Source organism: Mustela putorius, unplaced genomic scaffold (assembly GCF_011764305.1).
Source record: "Mustela putorius furo isolate JIRA1106 unplaced genomic scaffold, ASM1176430v1.1 tig00000281_pilon_pilon_pilon, whole genome shotgun sequence".
Taxonomy (NCBI): domain Eukaryota; kingdom Metazoa; phylum Chordata; class Mammalia; order Carnivora; family Mustelidae; genus Mustela; species Mustela putorius.
This window is the reverse complement of record NW_025421343.1, coordinates 27,597,019-27,618,785: the sequence shown is the minus strand read 5'-3', so window position 1 is coordinate 27,618,785 and position 21,767 is coordinate 27,597,019. Positions and strand designations below refer to the sequence as shown.

The window sequence follows — 21,767 nt, the reverse complement described above, 5'->3', positions numbered from 1 at the left end:
CTGGGAGGTCAGATAAGATAGGACAGGAAGCAAATAAGGAAAGATGAATCAGCCTTTGGTAGAGTCTAGACATTTGATCTTAAGGAGAGAGGTAAAGGTAGGTTTGGTTATAGTTAAGTTTTTTTTTCCTCTTTAAAATATGAGACAGGGGGCGCCTGGGTGGCTCAGTGGGTTAAGCCACTGTCTTCGGCTCAGGTCATGATCTCAGAGTCCTGGGATCGAGTCCCACATCGGGCTCTCTGCTCAGCAGGGAGCCTGCTTCCCTCTCTCTCTGCCTGCCTCTCTGCCTACTTGTGATCTCTCTCTGTCAAACAAATAAATAAAATCTTAAAAAATAAAATAAAATAAAATATGAGACAGGTTCATTGGATGGGTTTGATGTGGATGATTGTAAGAGGCTTAAAGTGAGTGGTGAAAGTTTGTAATAGTTGCTGAGATGAATGGGAGAGGGGCTTATGGGAAGTACCTAGTATCCACAGTAATTTGTTGAATGAAAATTTGTTGGGATAGAATATGACCAATTCTCAAGACTGTTAGGTTGTTCTTACTTGTTACAGAGTCATATATATTAATTTTAGTTACCAAACTGATTTATTTTTACATGCATATTTTCTTAGATTGTAATATAATTTTGTTCTTTGAAATTAAGATTAATTAAATTTACCTGTATTAATTTATACTAGCTGATTGGTGTTGAGTTGCTAAGTGTTCTGCACCGCCTCCTGTTGACCTGGAACCCACCCTCTGTTCAGCTGCTGGTCACTGGGGTCGTACAACAGATAGTAAGAGCTGCTCAGGATTATCTGCAAGAAAAAAGAAACACTCTAAGTAAGCACTGGAAATTATGCTAATTTGGAAGTAGATCTTGTTTGTACTCTAACTTTTTAAGTATCAGTGCCAGGAAGTTTTTAATTAAAAATGTAGTCAAAGATGTAGAAGATTGGCAATTGATTTTGCTTTCATTAGGAAAAACCAAATGAGGGGCACCTGAGTGGTGCACTCAGATAAGCATCTGACTCTTGGTTTCAGTTCAGGTCATGATCTCAGGGTCATGGGATCAAACCCTATGTCAGGCTCCAATCTCTGCTTGAGATTCTCTCTCTCTCTCTCTGCCCCTCCCGCTTGCTCTCTCCCTCTCCCTTTCTGCCCCTCTCTTTCTCAAATAAAGAAATAAATCTTTAAAAAAAAAAAAAGAAAAGAAGAAGGAAGGAACCAAATGAAATTGCTGCTAGTCAATTATTTTTCACCTTCAAAAGTGTCAACCAAGGGACGCCTGGGTGGCTCAGTTGGTTAAGCAGCTGCCTTCAGCTGAGGTCATGATCCCAGCGTCCTGGGATTGAGTCCCACATGGGGCTCCTTGCTTGGCAGGGAGCCTACTTCTCCCTCTGCCTCTGCCTGCCACTCTTGTCTGGCTGTGCTCGCTCTCGCTCCTCTCTGACAAGTAAATAAATAAAATCTTTAAAAAAAAAAAATGTCAACCTCACATGGTTCTACCTAACATATATGTTCCTCATAATATGAAATACATTCCTAATAAAAATATCCAATAAAAATTTCTGAAGTAAGAAATGGATTGTCCTTGGGGCGCCTGGGTGGCTCAGTGGGTTAAGCCACTGCCTTCGGCTCAGGTCATGATCTCAGGGGTCCTGGGATCAAGTCCCGCATGGGGCTCTCTGCTCAGCAGGGGGCCTGCTTCCCTTCCTCTCTCTCTGCCTGCCTCTCTGCCTGCTTGTGATCTCTCTCTGTCAAATAAATAAATAAAATTTTTCTTTAAAAAAAAAAAAAGAAAGAAATGGATTGTCCTTTACTTTTAGAGAGAGGTCAGTAAACAGAATTATAGGGAGGCAGAGAATTAGTGTGAGAAAGACATGTGTTGCCAGTGAGACATTCAGTTGTAAGTTCCTTTAAAAGAATTTCTCAGGGACGCCTGGGTGGCTCAGTGGCTTAAAGCCTCTGCCTTCGGCTCAGGTCTTGATCCCAGGGTCATAGGATCGACCCCCACAACGGGCTCTCTGCTGAGCAGGGAGCCTGCCTACCCCCCTCTCTCTCTGCCTGCCTCTCTGCCTACTTGTGATCTCTGTCTGTCAAATATATAAATAAATAAATAAAATTTCTCAAATATACTTACTATATAGTTTTATCCACTCAGTGCCATAATTTTTTTTCTGGAAATTTTACCAAATTTTCTTTCATCCAAGATGAAGATGATGTGGAAAAAGAGTCATGTCTTATAGTTGGAGAAGGCGGTGACAGTGGTGGTCTTGTTCCTGGAAAATCTCTTGTGTTTGCAACTATGGAGCTGTTGATGTTCATTTTAGTACGTCATATGCCACATCTCAGTACCAAGATGTCGGATTCACCCAGTCACATAGCCACCAAAACTCGACTGTCAGAAGAAAGTGCTCGTTTGGTGGCAGCCACAGTTACCATACTCTCTGACTTACCGTCCCTTTGTTCGCCTGCTGGTACGGTATTAATCAATGTTTGGAAATGCATTCTATTACAATAGACAAAGATGAGCTTGCCTTTGATTTTAAGTGCTATTATAACTTATCTTCTTCTTTAGTCTCAAGTATGGAAGGAGAAGTTAGTCTTTTATGGTGTCTTAACCTTAAGGAGCCTATAAAGATTAAGGATTCAAAAAACCCAGAACTTGAGATGCTCTTCAGATACATTTCAGACAAACTTCACAAGGGAGATAAAACCACAGCTTGAGGCAAGGCACTGGACGTTAGCAGACAGACATATGGTGGCCTAACCAAACCTGTTAGTTCCTGATCTGTTTGCCACTCTTGAGTAACTGACCAACCATAAAAACGTCAGATGAGTATGATCACCAACTCTTAGGAAGAACTAAAGAGAATTTAGCTACAAAGATGATAGTTGTTTGCAGATATCTGAAAAGTACAGGATGGAAATGTAGACTTTCCCTCTGTTTATCTGGAAGAGAGAAATAGTATAAGGAGTATAAAGGTAAATTTCAATCCAACACGAGCCTATAGAGAAGAGGTTCTCTGTTGCTGGAGCTTTGCAGGCCAAGCACAATGGCAGCCTGAGAAAGTGTTGAGCATTTTCCGTGAGGTGGGAGGTTGGATTCAATGACCTTAAAGTTTTTCAGCTACAAATTCCGGGATTTTTTCGTTTCTTCTTTGCTTACCCATATAGTCCTTTCTTCACTTTCCCCCACTTGGTTAAGGCTGACTTGAGTACACTCAAGATTGATTACATGTCTTAGAATTGCTACCAGATTCATCAAATTGCTCAGATAATTATCAAAGTATATATGGTAGTGCTTCCCTTCTGTTTTTCTATCTTCTTTTCTCATTTTCATTTGAAAGGCACAACATATTAAATAGGTGAAATATTAGAAATAATAAAAAACGAGGCTACTTGGGAAAAGAAAAGAAATATTCTGTCTTCTTTAAAATAACTTGCTACTTTCTCACTTTCTTTTCCAAACATTGAATTATAATAATACTAATGCAGTAAATTTTGCATTAACAACAAGGGAAAAAATAGTATTAAACCAGAATCAATTGTAAAAACAACTGAAAGAACTGCAATAAGTGAACTGAGTAGTTATGAGGTATCTGATTTGTTTTCAATTCAGGGTGTATGACAATCCTGCCCACGATTCTATTTTTAATTGCAAGAATATTGAAAGACACAGCGATAAAGTCTGCAGATAATCAGGTTCCTCTGCCAGTCAGTGCAGCACTTCAGGGAATTAAAAGCATCGTGACACTCTCGATGGCCAAGACTGAGGACACTCAGAAACAGTGGACAGCTCTAATTCGCAGCACTCTCGCATGCATCCTGGAATATTCTCAACCAGGTAACCTAATCAGGGCTTCAAACCCATAATCTATCTGTTTGTCAATAACTAATTGAATGAGCTTGTCCGAATCAACACAGAGAGGTGTTGTGTGTGTGTGTGTGTGTGTGTTTTAGTCACACCTTGCAGACAGGAACTTTAGTATCCCTTTCTGGGTATTCACTGCAAGTGTCCTTTGTCTCAGCACTTACATACATGTTGGATGTATCTAAAAAAGAGAGAAAATTTCTGTCCAAAAAAGGACAGAAAATTTCAGAAAATATACTCAGAATCAAATTGATATGTTTTAATATATTTGTTTCATATGTTTTCTTTTTAATAAAAATAATAAAATAGGAAAGTTGAAGTATCTTTCACCACCCCAGCTTATCCTCAAATGAAACCACAGTCTTGATTTTGATGTTTCATTCCATAAATACTTATATATGTAAATAAATTACTTTCTATATTAATAAATACAGGCATATATTAATAAATATTAAAAATACACATATATGTTAATTAAATGTATATATGAATTCTCTATCAACTGAGATAAATAACCATGAGCAATGTATATATATATATTTTTTAAGATTTTACTTATTTATTTGACACAGAGAAGAGAACACAAGCAGAGGGAGAAGCAGGCTCCCTGCTGAACAGGGAGCCTGATGTGGGATTCGATCTGAGGACCCTGGGATCATGACCCGAGCTGAAGCAGACTCTTAACTGACTAAGCTACCCAGGCATCCCTCTTTTGTGTTTTTAAATTTACATAGGTAATGTCAGAGTATATCATTGTGCCTGCACATTCTCACTTAAGAATAAGGTTTTTTGAGCTATTAATGTACATATAAAGCCCACATGTTTCCTTTTAACCTCTGTGTTGTTTCCATCACATGAAATTTTCAGATACTCATTCCCTTCTCAATTGATATTTCTGCTATTTCTGATTTTTTCCCCATTATAAAAATTGCTGCCGTGAAAATCCTTATAAATTCTTCATACATTTATACCATGAGATTTTCTGGGGTACCCCTAGAAGCTGAATTGATGGCATATTTTATCAGACATGGCCAAATTACTCTCCAAAGTAGCCATATGAATTTACACATCCATCAGCAGTGTATGATAATCTCTACTTTTCCACATCTCACCAATACTTGGTATTTCAGACTTTAGGTTCTGGTTGAATTTCTTCTGGTCTTTTAAATTTTGCTCTCTGATGGGTAAGATGTACTATATTACTGTTTTAATTTGCATTTCTCATTTTCCTAATGAGTAAAAGCATTTTTCATGCTTGTGTTTAATTTGGGGGAAATGCTTTTTCACGTTTTTGTCCATTTTTCTTCTGTGTTTGACTTTTTCTTTCATTGTATTTCCAGTTTAAAGAAAATGTCAGAGGACTGAAGACAAAGAATAATAATTAAAGACTTGCCATGTCACCTATCACCCATTAAAACATGACTACTCTTAAGACTGTGGAGCAGGTCCATGAATCAAGAGATAGGGCAATGAAACACACAAATCACTTAAAACAGACATTCATCTACATGAGAATATAATACATGATAAGAGCACATTCATTATTCCTCAAATGGTTTCTGTCAGCTGTTTCAGATACCAATTCCAGTTAGGTCCTTACCTTCTATCATGACCCAAAATAAATACCAGAGAAATTGAAGTGGTAATGTATAGTTTTAAAACTAGTTAAAGAAAATATATGTAAAATTTTTATGTAAGAATGGCAAAGGAGTATGTAAGTGTAAGAATGGAAAATATCACATGGGAAAACTATCAATGTATTAGGCTATATAGAAATTAACTTCTACCTGTCAAAACATCTTACATTAAAAAGTAGCTGAAAGGGGCACCTGGGTGGCTCAGTTGGTTGGGCGGCTGCCTTCGCCTCAGGTCATGATCCTGGAGTCACAGGATTGAGTCCCACATCGGGCTCCCTGCTCACCAGGGAGTCTGTTTCTCCCATTGACCTCTCTCCTCTCATGCTCTCTCTCTCCTTCTAAAAAATAAATAAAAAAAATTTAAAAAAAAAAAAAAAAGTAGCTGAAAAAAAAGTAGCTGAAAAATTGACAATAGTATTTATGTCAGTGTTAGTATCAATAATGCACAAATAACACCCAATAGAAGAAAGAACACACGTTAGTAAAAAGGAGATAGAGGTGACCACCACACATATAAAAAAGTCAGCCACATTATTATGTAAGCAAAGAAATAAAAACAAAAACAAATAATATAAAATTTTTTCTTATAAAATTGATGTTTTTTCTTTTAATGTGACTGTACAGCTGGAATTGGTACCAAGAGAACATTTTCATACTTTGCTGAAGGGAGTTCAAAAATGGTTTAAACTTTCAGGGAATCAGTTCTACAGAATGTACAAGGAGCCTTGAAGGATTCATAATGTTCAAGGTTATCTATCACAGTCTATTTTATAATAATGAAAATATGTGATAAATATAAGTACCTGGCTGGCAGTGGTAAAAATTATTAAGTATATGACTATACATTAATTTGGGTTATAAATCCATTATACTGATTTAAAATCATATTTGTAAATAACTATGTATTAAAAAAAAAAAAACTACCTCAGACCAGAAGAAATTCGACCAGAGCCTAAAAATTAAACTGTCATAGCGTCTGGATGGCTTAGTCTGTTGAGCATCCAACTCTTGGTTTGGCCCATGTCCTGATCTCAGGATCCTGAAGTGGAGCCCTGCATCAGACTCCACACTCAGCATGGAGTCTGAGATCCTTTCCCTGCATCTCCCTCCTCCTCTACTCGTCCTTGCCCCCTGCACTTGCTCTCTCCTTTTTCTTTCTCTCTCAAATAAATAAATAAATAAATTTTATTTCTAATTTCTTTAGAAATTAAACTGTCACTGGATGGTAGAATTACAAGTTTTATTTTTTTCCCTAGACTATTTTTATCTTGTTAAGCAATGACCATGTGTTACTTTTATTATTTGAATTTTTTAATACTAATTATTTGGAAGAGAAAACTTTAGTTTTATTAATTCTACTGAAACTATTTTAGCTTTATCTTGAGTTAATGTTTTGCTTTTTAAAGTAGGGTTTTTTTTGTTTTGTTTTGTTTTTTTAAAGATTTTATTTATTATTTGACAGACAGAGATCACAAGTAGGCAGAGAGGCAGGCAGAGAGAGAGAAGGGGGGAAGCAGCTCCCCACTGAGCAGAGAGCCGGATGTGGGGCTTGATCCCAGGACCCTGGGATCATGACCTGAGCTGAAGGCAGAGGCTTTAACCCACTGAGCCACCCAGGCGCCCCTTAAAGTAGGTTTTTAACAAACTAAAGAAATGTTAAAAAAATGTTAAATGCCACATTTATATGTATGTATATGTGTAAATAGGTAAATAGATACTAATAATAAAGTAAAAAAATAGTTAAGAATTTGTTTAAGAATATAAATATTGTTTTAATTGTCATGAGGCAGTTCCAAAGTCAATAATCACACATTTTTCCAATTGTCAGTTATATGGGAAGGTTTTGATATTTTATCAGTCATGTTCGTTAACATTAAGTTAATTTAAAGGTATGATAAAATTAACTTGCATAAAATATTCTGTCCAGAACTGAATTCTCAGTAGACAGCCAGTATCAAGTGGGAGTTAAGGCCACAGGTGTTACTTGTGTAATATTTGTAAGCAAGGCAAGTAAAATCCCTTGCTTTACAAGGAAAGTTTTATAATAAGGAATTTTTATTTAGGAAATCACATTTCCTAGTATGAAATCCGAGACTTCCATTTAGAAAAAATGTGCATGTGTATGTACGTGAGCATAGACATATGTATATAAATCTCTGTTAACATTTTGTCACATTTTATTACTCCATAATCTGTATGTTATTGTTAATGTCATTGTTTATTTTGCTGAGCCCTTTGAGAATACACTGAAGTCATCATGACTCTGTACTACTAAATGCTTCAGAGATGTCCTATGAACAAGGACATTCTCTTACATAACCACAGAAGAATTATCAAATGTAGGCAATTTAACATCAATACAATGCTGTTACTGTTCAGATGCAAATTTTACCAATTGTCATAATAATGACTTTAATACAACTCTTTATTTTATCAAGGATATAGTCCAGGATCATGTATACTTAGTTGTTTGTAATGATTTAGTCTTCTTTAGTCTGAGGCAGTATCTTAGCTTTTCTTTAAATCTTTCATGATATAAATGTCTTAAAAGTGCAGACAGCTATTTTATAGATTGGTTTTCAATTTGGAATTGTATGTTTCTTTTTCTTGTGGTTAGATTCAGGTTATGCTTTTTTGGCAGAAATACTATATGAGTATTGGTATGTCTTTCTCCATGCATCTTGTAAGGAGGCATATAATGTTGCTCATCCCATTATCGGGAATATTAACTTTAATAACTTAAGATGGTATCTGCCATATTTCTCCACTACAGAGTTGATGTTTTTCCCTTTTACAACTAATAAGGAATTTGTGGGGAGATAATCTGAAACTCTATTATCTGTTCCCCATCAAACTTTCACCCAATGGTTTTTGGGGTTTTATGGTTTGTATTTTAAGTAAACCCTACCCCCAGCACAGAACTTGAACTCGTGACCCTGACGTTGAGTCGCATGCTCTACTGACTGAGACAGTCAGGTGCCCAGTGGTTTTAACATCTGTTGTACTTGAACCAGTTATTACTGTGATGATGTCAAAATGATAATTTTCTAACTTCCTCCTTAATTTTCTTCCTTGTACATTTTTTAGCCAGCATTTCATGGGAAGAGCTTGTTCTTTGCCCTTATTTTTTATTTTCTTATGTTTGTTATTACTATCAGTACAGACATGATCCTTTTTTTAATTCAGTAGGTCCATTTTTATCATTTTAACATATTCCCATTATTTCTTGAGGACATTTTTACTTTCTTGCCCCAAAAATATAGCAGGCTTACTTTGTATTTTTCCTGTTAGTGTTCTGGTTCCATCACTTCTCCAAAACAGCCCTGGTTTCTTTTAGTAGAAAACAGTATTTAAATGGCAAATCTTAAAGTCACAATTTTACAATATAGTGTTAATTTTTGAATAAAAAATTGCTTACAGTGTCACAGACTCTGAGTTACAAATTGTTTTCATTTCACCTATGATAATATTCCTGCTATGGAGTTCTCAGGTTTTTAACAGGTATGACTTAGATTATTATAGATTGGCTAAATTCTTCAAATTTTATAACTTTTTTTCTTTATGTTAATAGGCATCTTTCTATTATTATTAGCTCATTCTATTTTATGTCAGTACCCTAAATACTAGATGTTAGCATATCAAATATATATGTTCATAATTTTGATAAATTACTGATTATCATTGAGTATTTGCAGTTTCCAAATTAGTCCAAACTCATACTTAAAGAATGTTAATAAGTTCAGCTGTGGAAGAAATGAGAATGGCAAAATAGTTTCGGTCTCTTACTTTATATGTTTAATAGTAGTTTTCTTTAGAATAAATATAGATATTTCTGGTATTTCTAATTATATACTGTATTTTTGTTAGGTTGTATTTATTCTCAAATAAATGATTTCAATAGAAGTTCTTTAACATTGTAAGAATACTGTCTTGAAGAAATTGTGCAAATTTTTTGATTATGGTTGTATAAAATGTGTAGGTTTCATATTTAATGAATAGAAAGGTGTTATCACTAAGAAAGTCTGCTCTGGATTTTTAAATTACTTGGAATATCTTATAATTGGTTAACTTTGTTGGAAGGAAAGTATTTGGAAATTTTTGATCCATCTTAACTACAAAGAAGTTACATAACTTTTAAGTAATTTTATATTACTATGTTATCTTTCATTCAAATTTGCTTTCCCTTAATAGAATTCTTGTTAGGACTTATGCCTGAAATTTTTTCAGTTAATATTGTACCATCCAGAAAAACAAGGAAAAAAGGACTTCAATACAGGACTTATGATAAAGTATCCCTTTTTCCTCAGTAGTAATTGATTTCTATTCATACAGTTGTTTATGGATTATATTAGATTGAGGAACACACTGCTATAAATGTCACTGGGGGAGAGAGGGTTATTGTTCAAGATTGGAATTCCAAAATATGTTGGAAACAGCACATTGCTTTCCTTTTTCATGTATTTTAATATTATTCATGTATTTCAGAAGATTCCATGCCTATGCCTGATGAAGTAAGCATGCTAACAGCAATTGCACTCTTCCTGTGGTCTGCTAGTAGTGAAATAATAGGAGTCCAGTCATTACAGAATGGCTGCATGAACAGATTTAAAAATGCACTGAATTCATGTGACCCATGGGTAAGTTACACTTAAACAGAGAGGTAAACATTCCATATCATCAGTAAAATTTCAGATCAGTTCATTAAAATGGGTGAGGCATTATTTGAAAACCCAAATATTTGTTATATGGGTTTTCAGTAGAAAAGCTGGAAAAGATCACTCAGTTTAAGCACTAGGAGACACGTGTATGTGTGTATTTACACCTGCAAAAAATTCTCCAGTATCTAAAATATTTGATTAACTCTTCCTTATAATGGTAGAGACTTTGCATGAGTCTATGGTTATTATCTTTCACTGTTTACTTAATGACACCAAAAGCATTAAAGAATAAATTTATATTATTACATGTTTTGATGAACCTGTTAGAAGCCAGTTTTTCTAGAAAATAAAGTTTTTTGGCTTCACAATGTCAAAGTCTAAACTAATGATTCTCAAACCTGCTGCACATCAGAAAAAAAAAAAACAAACAGCTTAATAACATGATTCCTAGACTCTGCCACTGTCTTCCTAAATCATAAATCTGTATTTTGAAAACATTGCCCAGTATTATGTCCAGTAAGGTCTGGCAACTTCTCTTCTACCAAAGTGCTGAAACAGCTTTATTCCACTATTTATCCCATATAGTGATGGGCCTTCTTTTTATCTTACCTTCCTTCCTTTTTTTTTTTAATTTTTATTTGGGGTTACTATGAAGTCCTTTCATGCTAAAGTGAATGAGATTTTACTCATTTTACCAATGAGATTTTACTTTCTAGGCCTGGAAAAGTTAAATAAGCATAAGCTCATTTCCAGAGAATTCAAATGAATTTGAGTTGTCTACCGGGGGTATTTTTATAGCATTGTTTGACATCATTTAGATATTAGCCTTCCGTACTAAATATGTTAGGTTAAAATGGAAGGGACAATTTTCAAACAAAGGAAAAATTAAAAACATAAATTGGAGTTCCTGGTTTATAGCTTCTACCATACTATAGAAAGAAATGAATTATGTAAGCTTGGTAATTTGGCAGTTACCATATAAGGAATATTTATTTAATTTCTTTTCAGGTTTTTTTTAGTTAGCTTATTAGAAGTTTCGTTATTCTAACTTTATTTCTATAAATAGAAAATGGTATTAATTCATCCCACAGTTCTATTTTCATCATGCAGTATCACATCTTTTCAGCATATATTAAGTTGCAATGTGATTGTACAGCAAATGAGAACTATCACACATGTTAATTAATAAAATTATTTTCTTATATAGGTCCAAGCCAAGTGTTATCAGCTTCTCCTCTCAGTCTTCCAACATTCCAATCGTGCCCTTTCAACTCCGTATATCCATTCCTTGGCTCCAATAGTGGTTGAAAAGCTGAAAGCTGTTGAAAGAAACAGACCAGCCAGTAGCACAGAACTTTTAGCTGTTCAAGAAGGAATCAAAGTTCTGGAAACATTAGTTGCTCTTGGGGAAGAACAAAACAGTAAGTATTCTTATAAAAAGCCAGCAGTCCAAAATGAACTGTATTTTATATATACATATTTCATATGTATATATCTTACTTGATATTAGATCAGGCCATTGCAACAATAAGTTTACTAAGGAGTGGTTACTATAGAAAGCTTAATATTTTGGTCATGCTACTGACATAATATATTGAGTTATTTATATTCATTTTTTTATGAGCAAGAAGTTAAATTACTGATGGCCTTTCAACACACTGATTTTTTTTTCTAGGAATGTACTTTTTAAGAATTAGGAAAATGTGGGTATTTAAAAAGTTTATAAAAGTAATTTAGTATGGTGTTCATAATAGAAATACAGAAGCTTTATAACAAATAGAATCAGATTAGTATTAGTACCAAACATCATTATTAAAATACCTCCAATTTTTAAACTTAAAAATTATTTTTATTTGGGGCGCCTGGGTGGCTCAGTGGGTTAAGCCTCTGCCTTTGGCTCGGGTCATGATCCCAGGGTCCTGGGATCGAGCCCCGCATTGGGCTCTCTGCTCGGTGGGAAGCCTGCTTCCTCCTCTCTCTCTCTCTGCCTGCCTCTCTGCCTACTTGTGATCTCTCTCTCTCTATGTCAAGTAAATAAATAAAATCTTTAAAAAAAAATTTTTTTTATTTAATGAAAAGTTACCACATACGTCCATTTAATCAGAGACTTCCGCAGCTTAATACCTATTCCTCTTTATTCCCTTGATTTCATCATAATCTAAAATTTCTTTTTAAAAAAATGACTTAATTGCAGCAGAAAGACTATACTTTTTAAGCTAATACCTTATGATTGAACATTAGGTGTTTCCAGTTTTTCAAAATCATAAATAACTGAGATGAGTATACTTGTACAGATATGTTTGCGCACATTATTTATTATAGCTATCAGATAAAATACTTAATATGAAATTACTGGGGGTTGAAAGGAATGTACATTTTAAAGACTTTTAATATATATTGCTAGATTACTCTCCAGATAACAATGACATCCATTTTTTTTCTATTGTAAGTTTTTTCTTCTTCCCTTGAAAAAATTTTTACAGGAAATTGGAAAGGTAGTAGAGACTTTGAAAAGTTACTGTAAGAGCTTCACTATAAAACAACAATCCAGAGGTGCCTGGGTGGTGTCTGACTCTTGGTTTTGGCTCCATTGGTGGTCTCGGGTCCTGAAATTGAACCCTGAGTCAGGCTTTGTGCTCTGTGCTTGGAGTCTGCTTGTCCCTCTCCCTCCCCCTCTACTGTTCCCCACCAACACACACATATGTGAATGCTCTCCCTCTCAAATGAGTAAATAAAATCTTTTAAAAATAGTAATAATCCAGAAGTATGATAGTGGAAAAGGAGAAATGCAGAGGTGATGATGAAAAAAAAAATTCATCTTACTTGATGAGTGACTAGTTATAGGGAGCAAGAGAAAGAGAAGAGCTGAACAGGACTATGTTACGTGGAAGAAACATGGAAGCAGTGTCAGAATTGGGAAAGTCAGGAAGAAGGATTGTTTGAGAGTTGATAAGTTTAATTGAAATTAGATATTAATAGATTATTTGAATAGAAATGTTGTGACTGACATCATGGTCTATGTTTGTGGCCATGATGGCGAAAACCAAAGGTAAATGGTGGCCATCACATTATTTCATATATGCTCATTCATTTATTCATTGATTTGACATTACCTTCCTGACGAATGCCATCATACCCTCTTTTTTTTTTTTTTAAGATTTTATTTATTTATTTGACAGAGAGAGACCACAGTAGACAGAGAGGCAGGCAGAGAGAGAGAGGGAAGCAGGCTCCCTGCTGAGCAGAGAGCCCGACGAGGCACTTGATCCCAGGACCCTGAGATCATGACCTGAGCCGAAGGCAGCGGCCTAACCCACTGAGCCACCCAGGCACCCACCATCATACCCTCTTAATAGGACTCATTTACCTTTGGTTTTTGTATGCATTTGGCCTTATATTTATCTTAATTTTTTTAATGCCAATTTTATTATACTTAAAAGTCTTTCTATAATACAAAACATCTGTTATCTCAGTGAAGCAGTCTATTAAAAAATGAAGAAACCAGAATAATGCTTATTGCTATTAAGATATGTCTGAGGTATATCTCACTAACACTTAAAATTATAATATATAGTTACGTAAAATATAGTAATGTAATTCCCAGAAGACAAATTTTCAGCTTTTAAATTTGTTTTATCACCCACCTTTCTTCACAACAGTTACAAATGCTAATTTTTTGTTTTTAACTTTATAGTATCCATTAAAGAAATAGGCAATGAGTGTTTCTTCACCCAGCATGACCAGGGTGATAAGCTAAAGACATTGGAATTATATTTGAATCTTAATTCTTTTTTTTAAAGATTTTATTAATTTATTTGACAGACAGAGATCACAATTAGGCAGAGAGGCAGGAAGCAGGCTCCCTGCTGAGCAGAGAGCCTGATGTGGGGCTTGATCCCAGGACCCTGGGACCATGACCTGAGCTGAAGGCAGAGGATTTAACCCACAAAGTCACCCAGGTGCCCCTGAATCTTAATTCTTGTTCATATTCTTTATTCAATCTGTTACTCAAAACTTGTCCTATCTTTTTTGGAAACTTCTCTGGGATTCAGGAGAATCTTGGTTCCTATTCTTGTACCTAATCATCTCAATTAAATAGCTCTAATAGTTTCCTAACAGTTTTCTAATAGTTTCCTAACAGGTATGTTTCTTCCTCTCATTTCTAATTACACAAACAGATTTAACCTGCATCAGATCTCATTTTTTTCAAGAAATGTTGCTCAATTACTCAGCCCACTCTCATCTTTCCCTTCATACAATTTCTTTGGCAGTTATAATCAACCTTATTCTTTGGCTTTGTGGTTTTAAGATAATAACTAAAACTATAAAATCCTAAAGTATTCTTCCACTTTATGAGGCTTTTGAGGAACTATATCTCAAATGTTCCCTATAGGTTTTTAGCATTTAGTTCTCTAATTGTTTGATGTGCTGGATACCCTTTTCAACTAGGCACTAACAGCTTTAAGTTGAAAGCTGTTGATGAATTATGTATTTCCTAAAATTCCTAGCACATTTCTAGATACTTGATGGGTACTTAAATAATTTATATTTTTTCCAGTTAATTAACTGTTAAAATCAAAACCTTGCTTTTCAACCTGATGTTGAAAACCTTGTCTGCTTTAGTATGCACAGTGTACTGAAGATAATTTCGTATTTATTTGGTGATTCATTATTATATCTTCTATAGAAGTTCTTATTATACAATACTGTTATAATTCTGTGTGAGGGAAATTGAGTTAAGTCTAGCTAATTGGAGAATTCTTGGGACTTTTAAAATATCAGCTTGCTACCTTTCTTCTGAAACTTTGTCATGGAAGAATATCCAACTGATAAAAACTTCTGAGGGGTTTTCAAGGCAAAGGATGTTTGTGTTTGTTCATTCATTCAACAAGTAGTTATTGAGTGCCTGCTGCATACCAGGTATGTTCTAGTCATGAAATAACTACACAAAGATCCCTGCTCTCATGGAGCTTATATCATAGTGCAAAAACAGAGACAGTCAACATTCCCCCCCCTTGGGTATATCTGTATCTATATTATATATAAACATAAAATTTTGTATAGATAAACATTGTCTACATATATCTATATACATAATTTTATATAGAAGTGAAAGTGGATATAACTATATTAATTTTGGATATAGATATAATAGATGATGAATTAGGAAGATGCTATGCAGAAAAAAAACACAGCAGGGAAAGAAGATGTTGAGGGACATAATGGGATTAGGGTTCTGGAAAGGTCTAATGATTGTTATCATTGTATTTCTTGACGTCAGTGAATGTTGTATTCCACATTCTGTATCAGATGTTTCCTGCTCCCCTGCAACCTTGGCTACTGTCATTCTACAAACGTTAACAAAAGTGGAAAAAATTATTATTCTCAGTGCTGATTATCAGATACATATGTATACATGATCACGTTTTTTAAAGAAAAATACCAGCTTTAATGAAATTTATATTCCAGGATGGAGTTGTTAATATGGGAAGACAGAGAGACTAGTAAATGGGATGGGATTAAACTTCCAAATAAATCTTGAAGGGCTTAGAGTATATGTCAACCAGACACAGGCTCTTGGGTTTTTTTAACCCTAAATTCTACATATTTGCTTCTTTTTGAGATATTTTTCCTTCACTTATTGTGGAGTTTACTGTTGGGGGGTGGTGATAAAATGGGAAATAGTTGTATTTCTATTTTTAAAAGAAGGAAATACCTAGTTTTAGTTAAATAATAGTAAATTGATGCTGTTCAGGTTTATCTTTCCTATGCTATCCTCCCTATTCTAAAATACCCTGAAAAATGTCATGATCTTACTCTCAGAATACATTCCACCAGATGGTAGTTGTAGAGTACTTACTCCTTTTTACCCTTTTAGCCAGTATTTTTTCACTTTTTTTTTCTTTTTTTGGTAAGTAGGCATCTCACCCAGCATGGAGCCAAATGGGGGCTTAAACTCATGACCCTTAAACTCATTTCCCAAGACCCAAGCTGGGAAAGAGTTGGACACTTAACCGACTGAGCCACCCAGGTGTCCCTAGCCAGTATTTTTTTTTTTTTTAACAAAACAAGATAAACTAAAATATGCAGTCTTAATAAACTTGGTCTCCAAGCCAAACATAGCCTGGCATTAAGTAAATATTTAATATTAATTAATATTGAATATTTAATATTAATTGTTGTTGAAGTCTAAGACAGATTCTATTTGATAATGTTTTATTGTGACCAAGACTACTGTGGTAATCACCTATCTTAAAGTTTATTGTAATTGACAGATTTGTGATGATCTTCAGACCTTATCATTGTTCCTTGCAGGAGTCCAGTTACTTGCCCTTTTAGTTCCCACTTTGATCTCTTACCTGCTGGATGAAAATTCTTTTGCCTCAGCAAGTACAGTTTCCAAAGATCTTCATGAGTTTGCACTCCAGAATTTAATGCATATTGGACCTCTGTATCCACATGCTTTCAAGACAGTAATGGGAGCGGCTCCTGAGTTGAAAGTACGTTTGGAAACTGCTGTTCGAGCAAGCCAAGCCAGCAAAGCTAAAGCAGCCACCAGGCAGCCAACCCCTGCTGTACATTCTGCACCAACAATTAAGCTAAAAACCAGTTTTTTTTAACTTGATATTCCATTCATTTTTATTTATATTGTCAACTGGCAACTAATTAGTGATCGCCATTGTACCTTTCTGGGCTATAGGTTCTACTTCATTTGTATATGAGTATTGTATGCTTCTAAGTAGGTTAAGTAAAATGATGCTCATGCCATTTTCTGATTTGAAAGGGGTAATTGTTTTTATCATGGGGTAGATGTGCTCTCCTTTTTTTCCCTGTAATATTTCTTTTTTATTAATTTATTTTTTAAATACTGAGCCATAGTCTCTTAAATTTAAGTGCTAAAAACAATTGTATCATGTTGGGCAGCCTATTGGTATTGTCAGGAAAAAATAAGTCAATATTCAACATCTGTCATGAAAAAATTTAATTGAGAAACAAGCAGAATTTAGATTTTGAAGTAAATAATGGAAAATGTTTCATGGTGTATATAATATGAATAAAGTCACACTTTCTTAGCATTTCTCAGAATGTCCTTATCTTTCTGATAGATCTTTTTACTTCCATGTTAGATAACTAAATTATGTCTGTATTTTAGGTGTTAGCTGAATTAAAGCTCTCATTGAAAGATCCATTAAAATGTTTCAAATGTGGAATAATGTTCTCCTTTTTTTTTTTTCATGGCTAAAATTTGGCCTTGGTTATGTTTTATAATTATAGAACAGAGCATTGAGTTCTGACTGTGATGGTTAGTTTCATTCATCAAATATTTATTGAGCACCTACTGTGTATGAAGCATCAAGCTAAGTCCTGCAGGGCATACAAAAATGTATTTGTCATAATTATGATAAGGCCAGTCTTTTGTGAATCGGAATTTAATTTTACCCTATCCAATAGATAATTGATGAGATGAGTGTTTGCCACAGTGTTGAGCAACTCTTAAACACCAGGTTTTACCAGTATACCTGGACTGCAGTATCAATAGAAAGTTACCTTTTGGAATATTCCAGATGCTTACCTGTTTGTCATCTGCTGCCACCGACTCACTCTCACGCCCTCACCAGCTGGCAGCTCCCATCCCCTTGCTCCTTTTCCCAACCAAACATTTGTAGCTGGAGGAGGTTGCCCATAAAATGGTTCTGCCTTTGATAAGCTCTCTTATTTATTGTCTTTTTGGCAAGGCCCGGGTGCAAAGAACCTGTCCACCCTTTCCCCTTTTGGTGGCAGAAGTATAATGGGGGGGAAGACTGGACAAGGGGATTGTCAGTCTTTAAAACTGGGAGAGGTGCTTTCACCTGTTGTCTCACTTTGTATCTACAGGGTTGTTTTTTCATTTCTGAGTTGCTTTGCTGAAGTTACTCTCCTTATTTCAGAGGTGGTTTTTGGGTCACAGTTGTATTGAGATGTAATTCAGACATATATATCACCCATTTAAAATGTACAATTCAGTGGTGTGCTCCCACATCCTGGCATTGGGAGGCCACTTGAGATTAGGCTCCTCCCTGAAGCCTTCCAAGTTTGACCTGGCACCACCTGCCCTCAGGCTCCCCATCCATCTTTCTCATGTTTTCTTTGGGCTTTGAGTTTGTTCAGTTCCAGGTCGTCCAGTTGTAAACAGGGCCTAGCCCCTGGACTCTGAAGCTGAGGAGTTGGCCCCAGGCTCAGGGGCTGTCAGGTCCTTCCCCTTCCCAGATCCGTACCTTGTTTCTGGCTGATGTCGGCTGGTGCAGGTGTAGGGTGTGGGCTGCTGAAATGTTCATAGAGAGGAGAGAGTTGTGGGACGCTGTGGGCTGGTTGACTGGCCTTGTTGTGCTGAAAAATGAGGGGGGGTGCGATGTGAATGTGGGGAGACCCAGAGGAGGAAGGCCCAGGGCTGGGGGCATACATATAGACAGAGCCTCTTTTAGCTGTGCGGGTAGCCCAAATGTCAAAGGAAAGTGGGGGTGGTTAAAACCACAGAAAAAAAAGTTTATTCACAGGGTAGAGCACCATCACTACCATCAATTATGAACATTTCCATTACTCCCGAAAGAAACCTCACGGGGGGCTCAGTGGAGCATCCAAGTCTTGGTTTCAGCTCAGGTCATGATCTCAGCATCGTGAGATAGAGCCACGAGTTGGGAATCCACACTCAGTGGGGAGTGTGCTTGAGATTCTTTCCATCTCCCTCTTTCTCTGCCCTTCCCCCAGCTTGCACACTCTCTCTTTCTAAAATAAATAAATCTAAAAACAAATAAACCTTAAAAAAGAAAGAAAGAAACCTCACACCCTTTAGCAATCACCCCACAATCTTTCCAATTCTCCCAAGCCTTTCACTACCATGGATCTACTTTCTGTTTTCATCAATTCTTCTGTTACAACCATCACATCTAAATGAAATCAGAGAATATGTAGTCTTTTGTAACTGGCTTCTTGACTTACTGGTTTGTTTGTTTTTCTTTCTTTTTTTTTCTTTTTTAAATTTGTTCGGGGTTTTTTTTAGCCTTCAACCTTTATTGGGGGATAAACCTAGTTCTAATGGAAAAAGCCCACCTCTGAAAAAGAGTTGTGGGTATGTAAGCCTGTCTGATGGACATTCATGACTTGTACATTCATGACTTGTACATTCATGGCTCAAAATAAAGACCCTCAAACACAAATGAGTCTAAAGCCGTTACAACCCAAAATTGTGTGATTTGTTTACATGTGCTTATCTTAGCTCTTAAAATGTGATCTGTGTAAGAGGAGCTGTACCTTCCTCATGATTCACAGAAGTACATGGCCATTAAAAGGGGGCGCGGCCCCAAAAAATGACAATTTAGAGTATAAGGTTCTCCTCTCCACACTATTCAGTCCACATATATCCAGGAGGAGAATGAAATACAATCAACGCCCAGGTGCCTCTCAGAGAGGCAAATGTGATTTGGAAATTTTTAGCATAATAGATCTCTACTCTAGCTGCACATGAAGCCAGGATGCCCTACATGAGATGCAAAGGGATTCTGCCCACCACAGTCTGCCTCTAGCTCCTGTGCAAGATGCAGCTCCACGGTAGTCTGCATCATGTCACTTAGGGAAACGAGTGCCTCATTGATACCAGTCTATGGCCCTCACTGACTCAGTGGTGGGTTTTGTTTTGTTTTGTTTGTTTGTTTGCTTTACTAAAAACATCTGAAGAGGGGCAAATGGTTGCAACTGCCATCAGGTCACAGCAATTTCAAAAGCTGAAAAGGCTCTCCATCCCCTGGTCCAGTCTTCCCCCTCCATTATACTTCTGCCACCAAAAGGGGAAAGGGTGGACAAGTTCTTTGCACCTGGGCCTTGCCAAAGACAATAAATAAGAGAGCTTGTCAAAGGCAGAACCATTTTATGGGTAACCTCCTCCAGCTGCAAATGTTTAGTTGGGAAAAGGAGCAAGGTATGTGTACAAGAAAGAGGAAGGAGGTCCTGTGTCAAGGGTTTGGTGACCCAACCCCAGATGCCCAGCTTGGTGCCAGCAGACCAGGACCTACCAAACCCACTATTCAGACAGAAATGGAAGTGAAGGCACCAAAAAATTAAAGTCAGTTCTGAAATCCGCACAGTTGACATTTGTTCTTTGTAGTAGTAAGGCCTTGAATGAGAATCATGGAACTTGAGGAACACATTCTTTTCTTCGGGATTTAAAAAATTTTATCATGTACCGGAAGACTACATTCAGTGTGGGTCAAGTCTGGGTCAAATCTAAGAGCATTTGCTAGAACTCAGTTGTTAGGCACACCTAGCACTGGGAGGAAACTTCGTCTAAGCAGAGTGGCTGGTGGGCAGGCCAGAGGCCTCTCCTTCATTGGTCCCCAAGCTGAAAGTCCTGTCCCCAGTGGTGTCTTCTACCTCTACCATTCAGATCAGCAGCTCACCTCATGCTAGCAGGGGACACACTGGATCCTGACATCCTCCTCTCCTGCTGGACAGCCAGCAGTACAAAAACAGGTGTGGATAGAAAATGTCTTCATCCGAAGTCATTGGGTATCTGAACATGAGGAGAAATTAAAGATGTCCCACAAGATTTCCAATGAGCTCATTCATTACCGAGCCTCCGATGATATAGTTGAGTCCAAGGATAACCATGATAAATAACAGGCCTTAACTTGTGTTTCAAACCAAAATGATACAATCATGTCTCTGTTCAGCTGGGCCCAGACATAAAGTACTGACACGATCAGAGGAATCATCAGCAACTGCATGTTCATGGCTAAGCTGGTCTTCACGATGCAATTCCAGTTAAAGAGGAGCATGAGTAAATTGGTGGCTGACCTATCAAAAGCTCCTGTTTCAAGTCCTGTAAAATTCTGATACAAGAAAGAGGGCACCTGGGTGGCTCAGTTGGTTAAGCAATTGCCTTCGGCTTAGGTCATGATCATGGAGTCCCAGCAACGAGTCCTGCGTGTGGCTCCCTGCTCCGCAGGAAGTCTGCTTCTCCCTCTCGCCCGCTCCCCTCTCGTGCTTTCTCTCTCTCTCTCTCTTTCAAAGATTTTATTTATTTATTTGAGAGAGAGAGAGAGAAACTGACCAAATAAATCTAATTCCTAGACAAACAGGGAAATACAAGGTGGCAGCGATTGCCCTTCAAATCTGAAAGTGATAGAGGAAGGCTTCAGGCTAGAGGAAGAAGGAGGCGGGCTGATGAGACAAGGTTTGCCAACAAGGGCACCGGGACAGTGGTGACCAACCAACAGGGCACGATGGCCAGGATGCTCCTGAAGCAGTCCCTTATGTGGGACATCTTCACCTTTTTCGGTGGCTGGGATGTGCACAGCCGCCCAACTCCCCATCCCTGGCCTCTCACCACATGGTACCTCTGTGAGTGAAAGGTATGGAGGAGGAGGCTGCCCAAGCTCAGGAGAAGAAGGCAGAGATCCCCGGATGTGCGCCACCATGGACTTAAAATGTTTTTAATCTTCATCCATGTGGTAACACACATCAGTACTTCCTCCCTTTCTGTGGCTGGATACTACTCCACTGTATGTGTACCGCATTTTGTTTATCCATTCTCCAGTGGATGGACACTTGGGTTGCTTCCGCCTTTTGCCTATTAGG

General features: G+C 36.8%; 1 protein-coding gene and 1 pseudogene across 4 annotated transcripts in view; one reads left to right on the top strand and one right to left on the bottom strand.

The window, feature by feature from the left end:
• Positions 1–17,233, top strand: part of HEATR5B (HEAT repeat containing 5B) — a 105,422-nt gene extending 88,189 nt beyond the window's left edge. For 3 of the 4 annotated variants that reach the window (XM_004765438.3, XM_004765439.3, XM_045079254.1), the window contains 6 exons: positions 684–828; positions 2,199–2,465; positions 3,611–3,835; positions 9,985–10,136; positions 11,365–11,578; positions 16,473–17,233. In XM_004765438.3, coding sequence (XP_004765495.1) covers positions 684–828; positions 2,199–2,465; positions 3,611–3,835; positions 9,985–10,136; positions 11,365–11,578; positions 16,473–16,777 — 1,308 coding nt within the window. In that variant the 3' untranslated portion in view covers positions 16,778–17,233. The remainder of the gene's footprint in view (positions 1–683; positions 829–2,198; positions 2,466–3,610; positions 3,836–9,984; positions 10,137–11,364; positions 11,579–16,472) is intronic. The other variant, XM_045079255.1, reaches the window with a different exon arrangement.
• Positions 17,234–20,514: 3,281 nt separating this feature from the next.
• LOC101687374 lies at positions 20,515–21,502 on the bottom strand (annotated as a pseudogene).
• Positions 21,503–21,767: the final 265 nt, after the last annotated feature.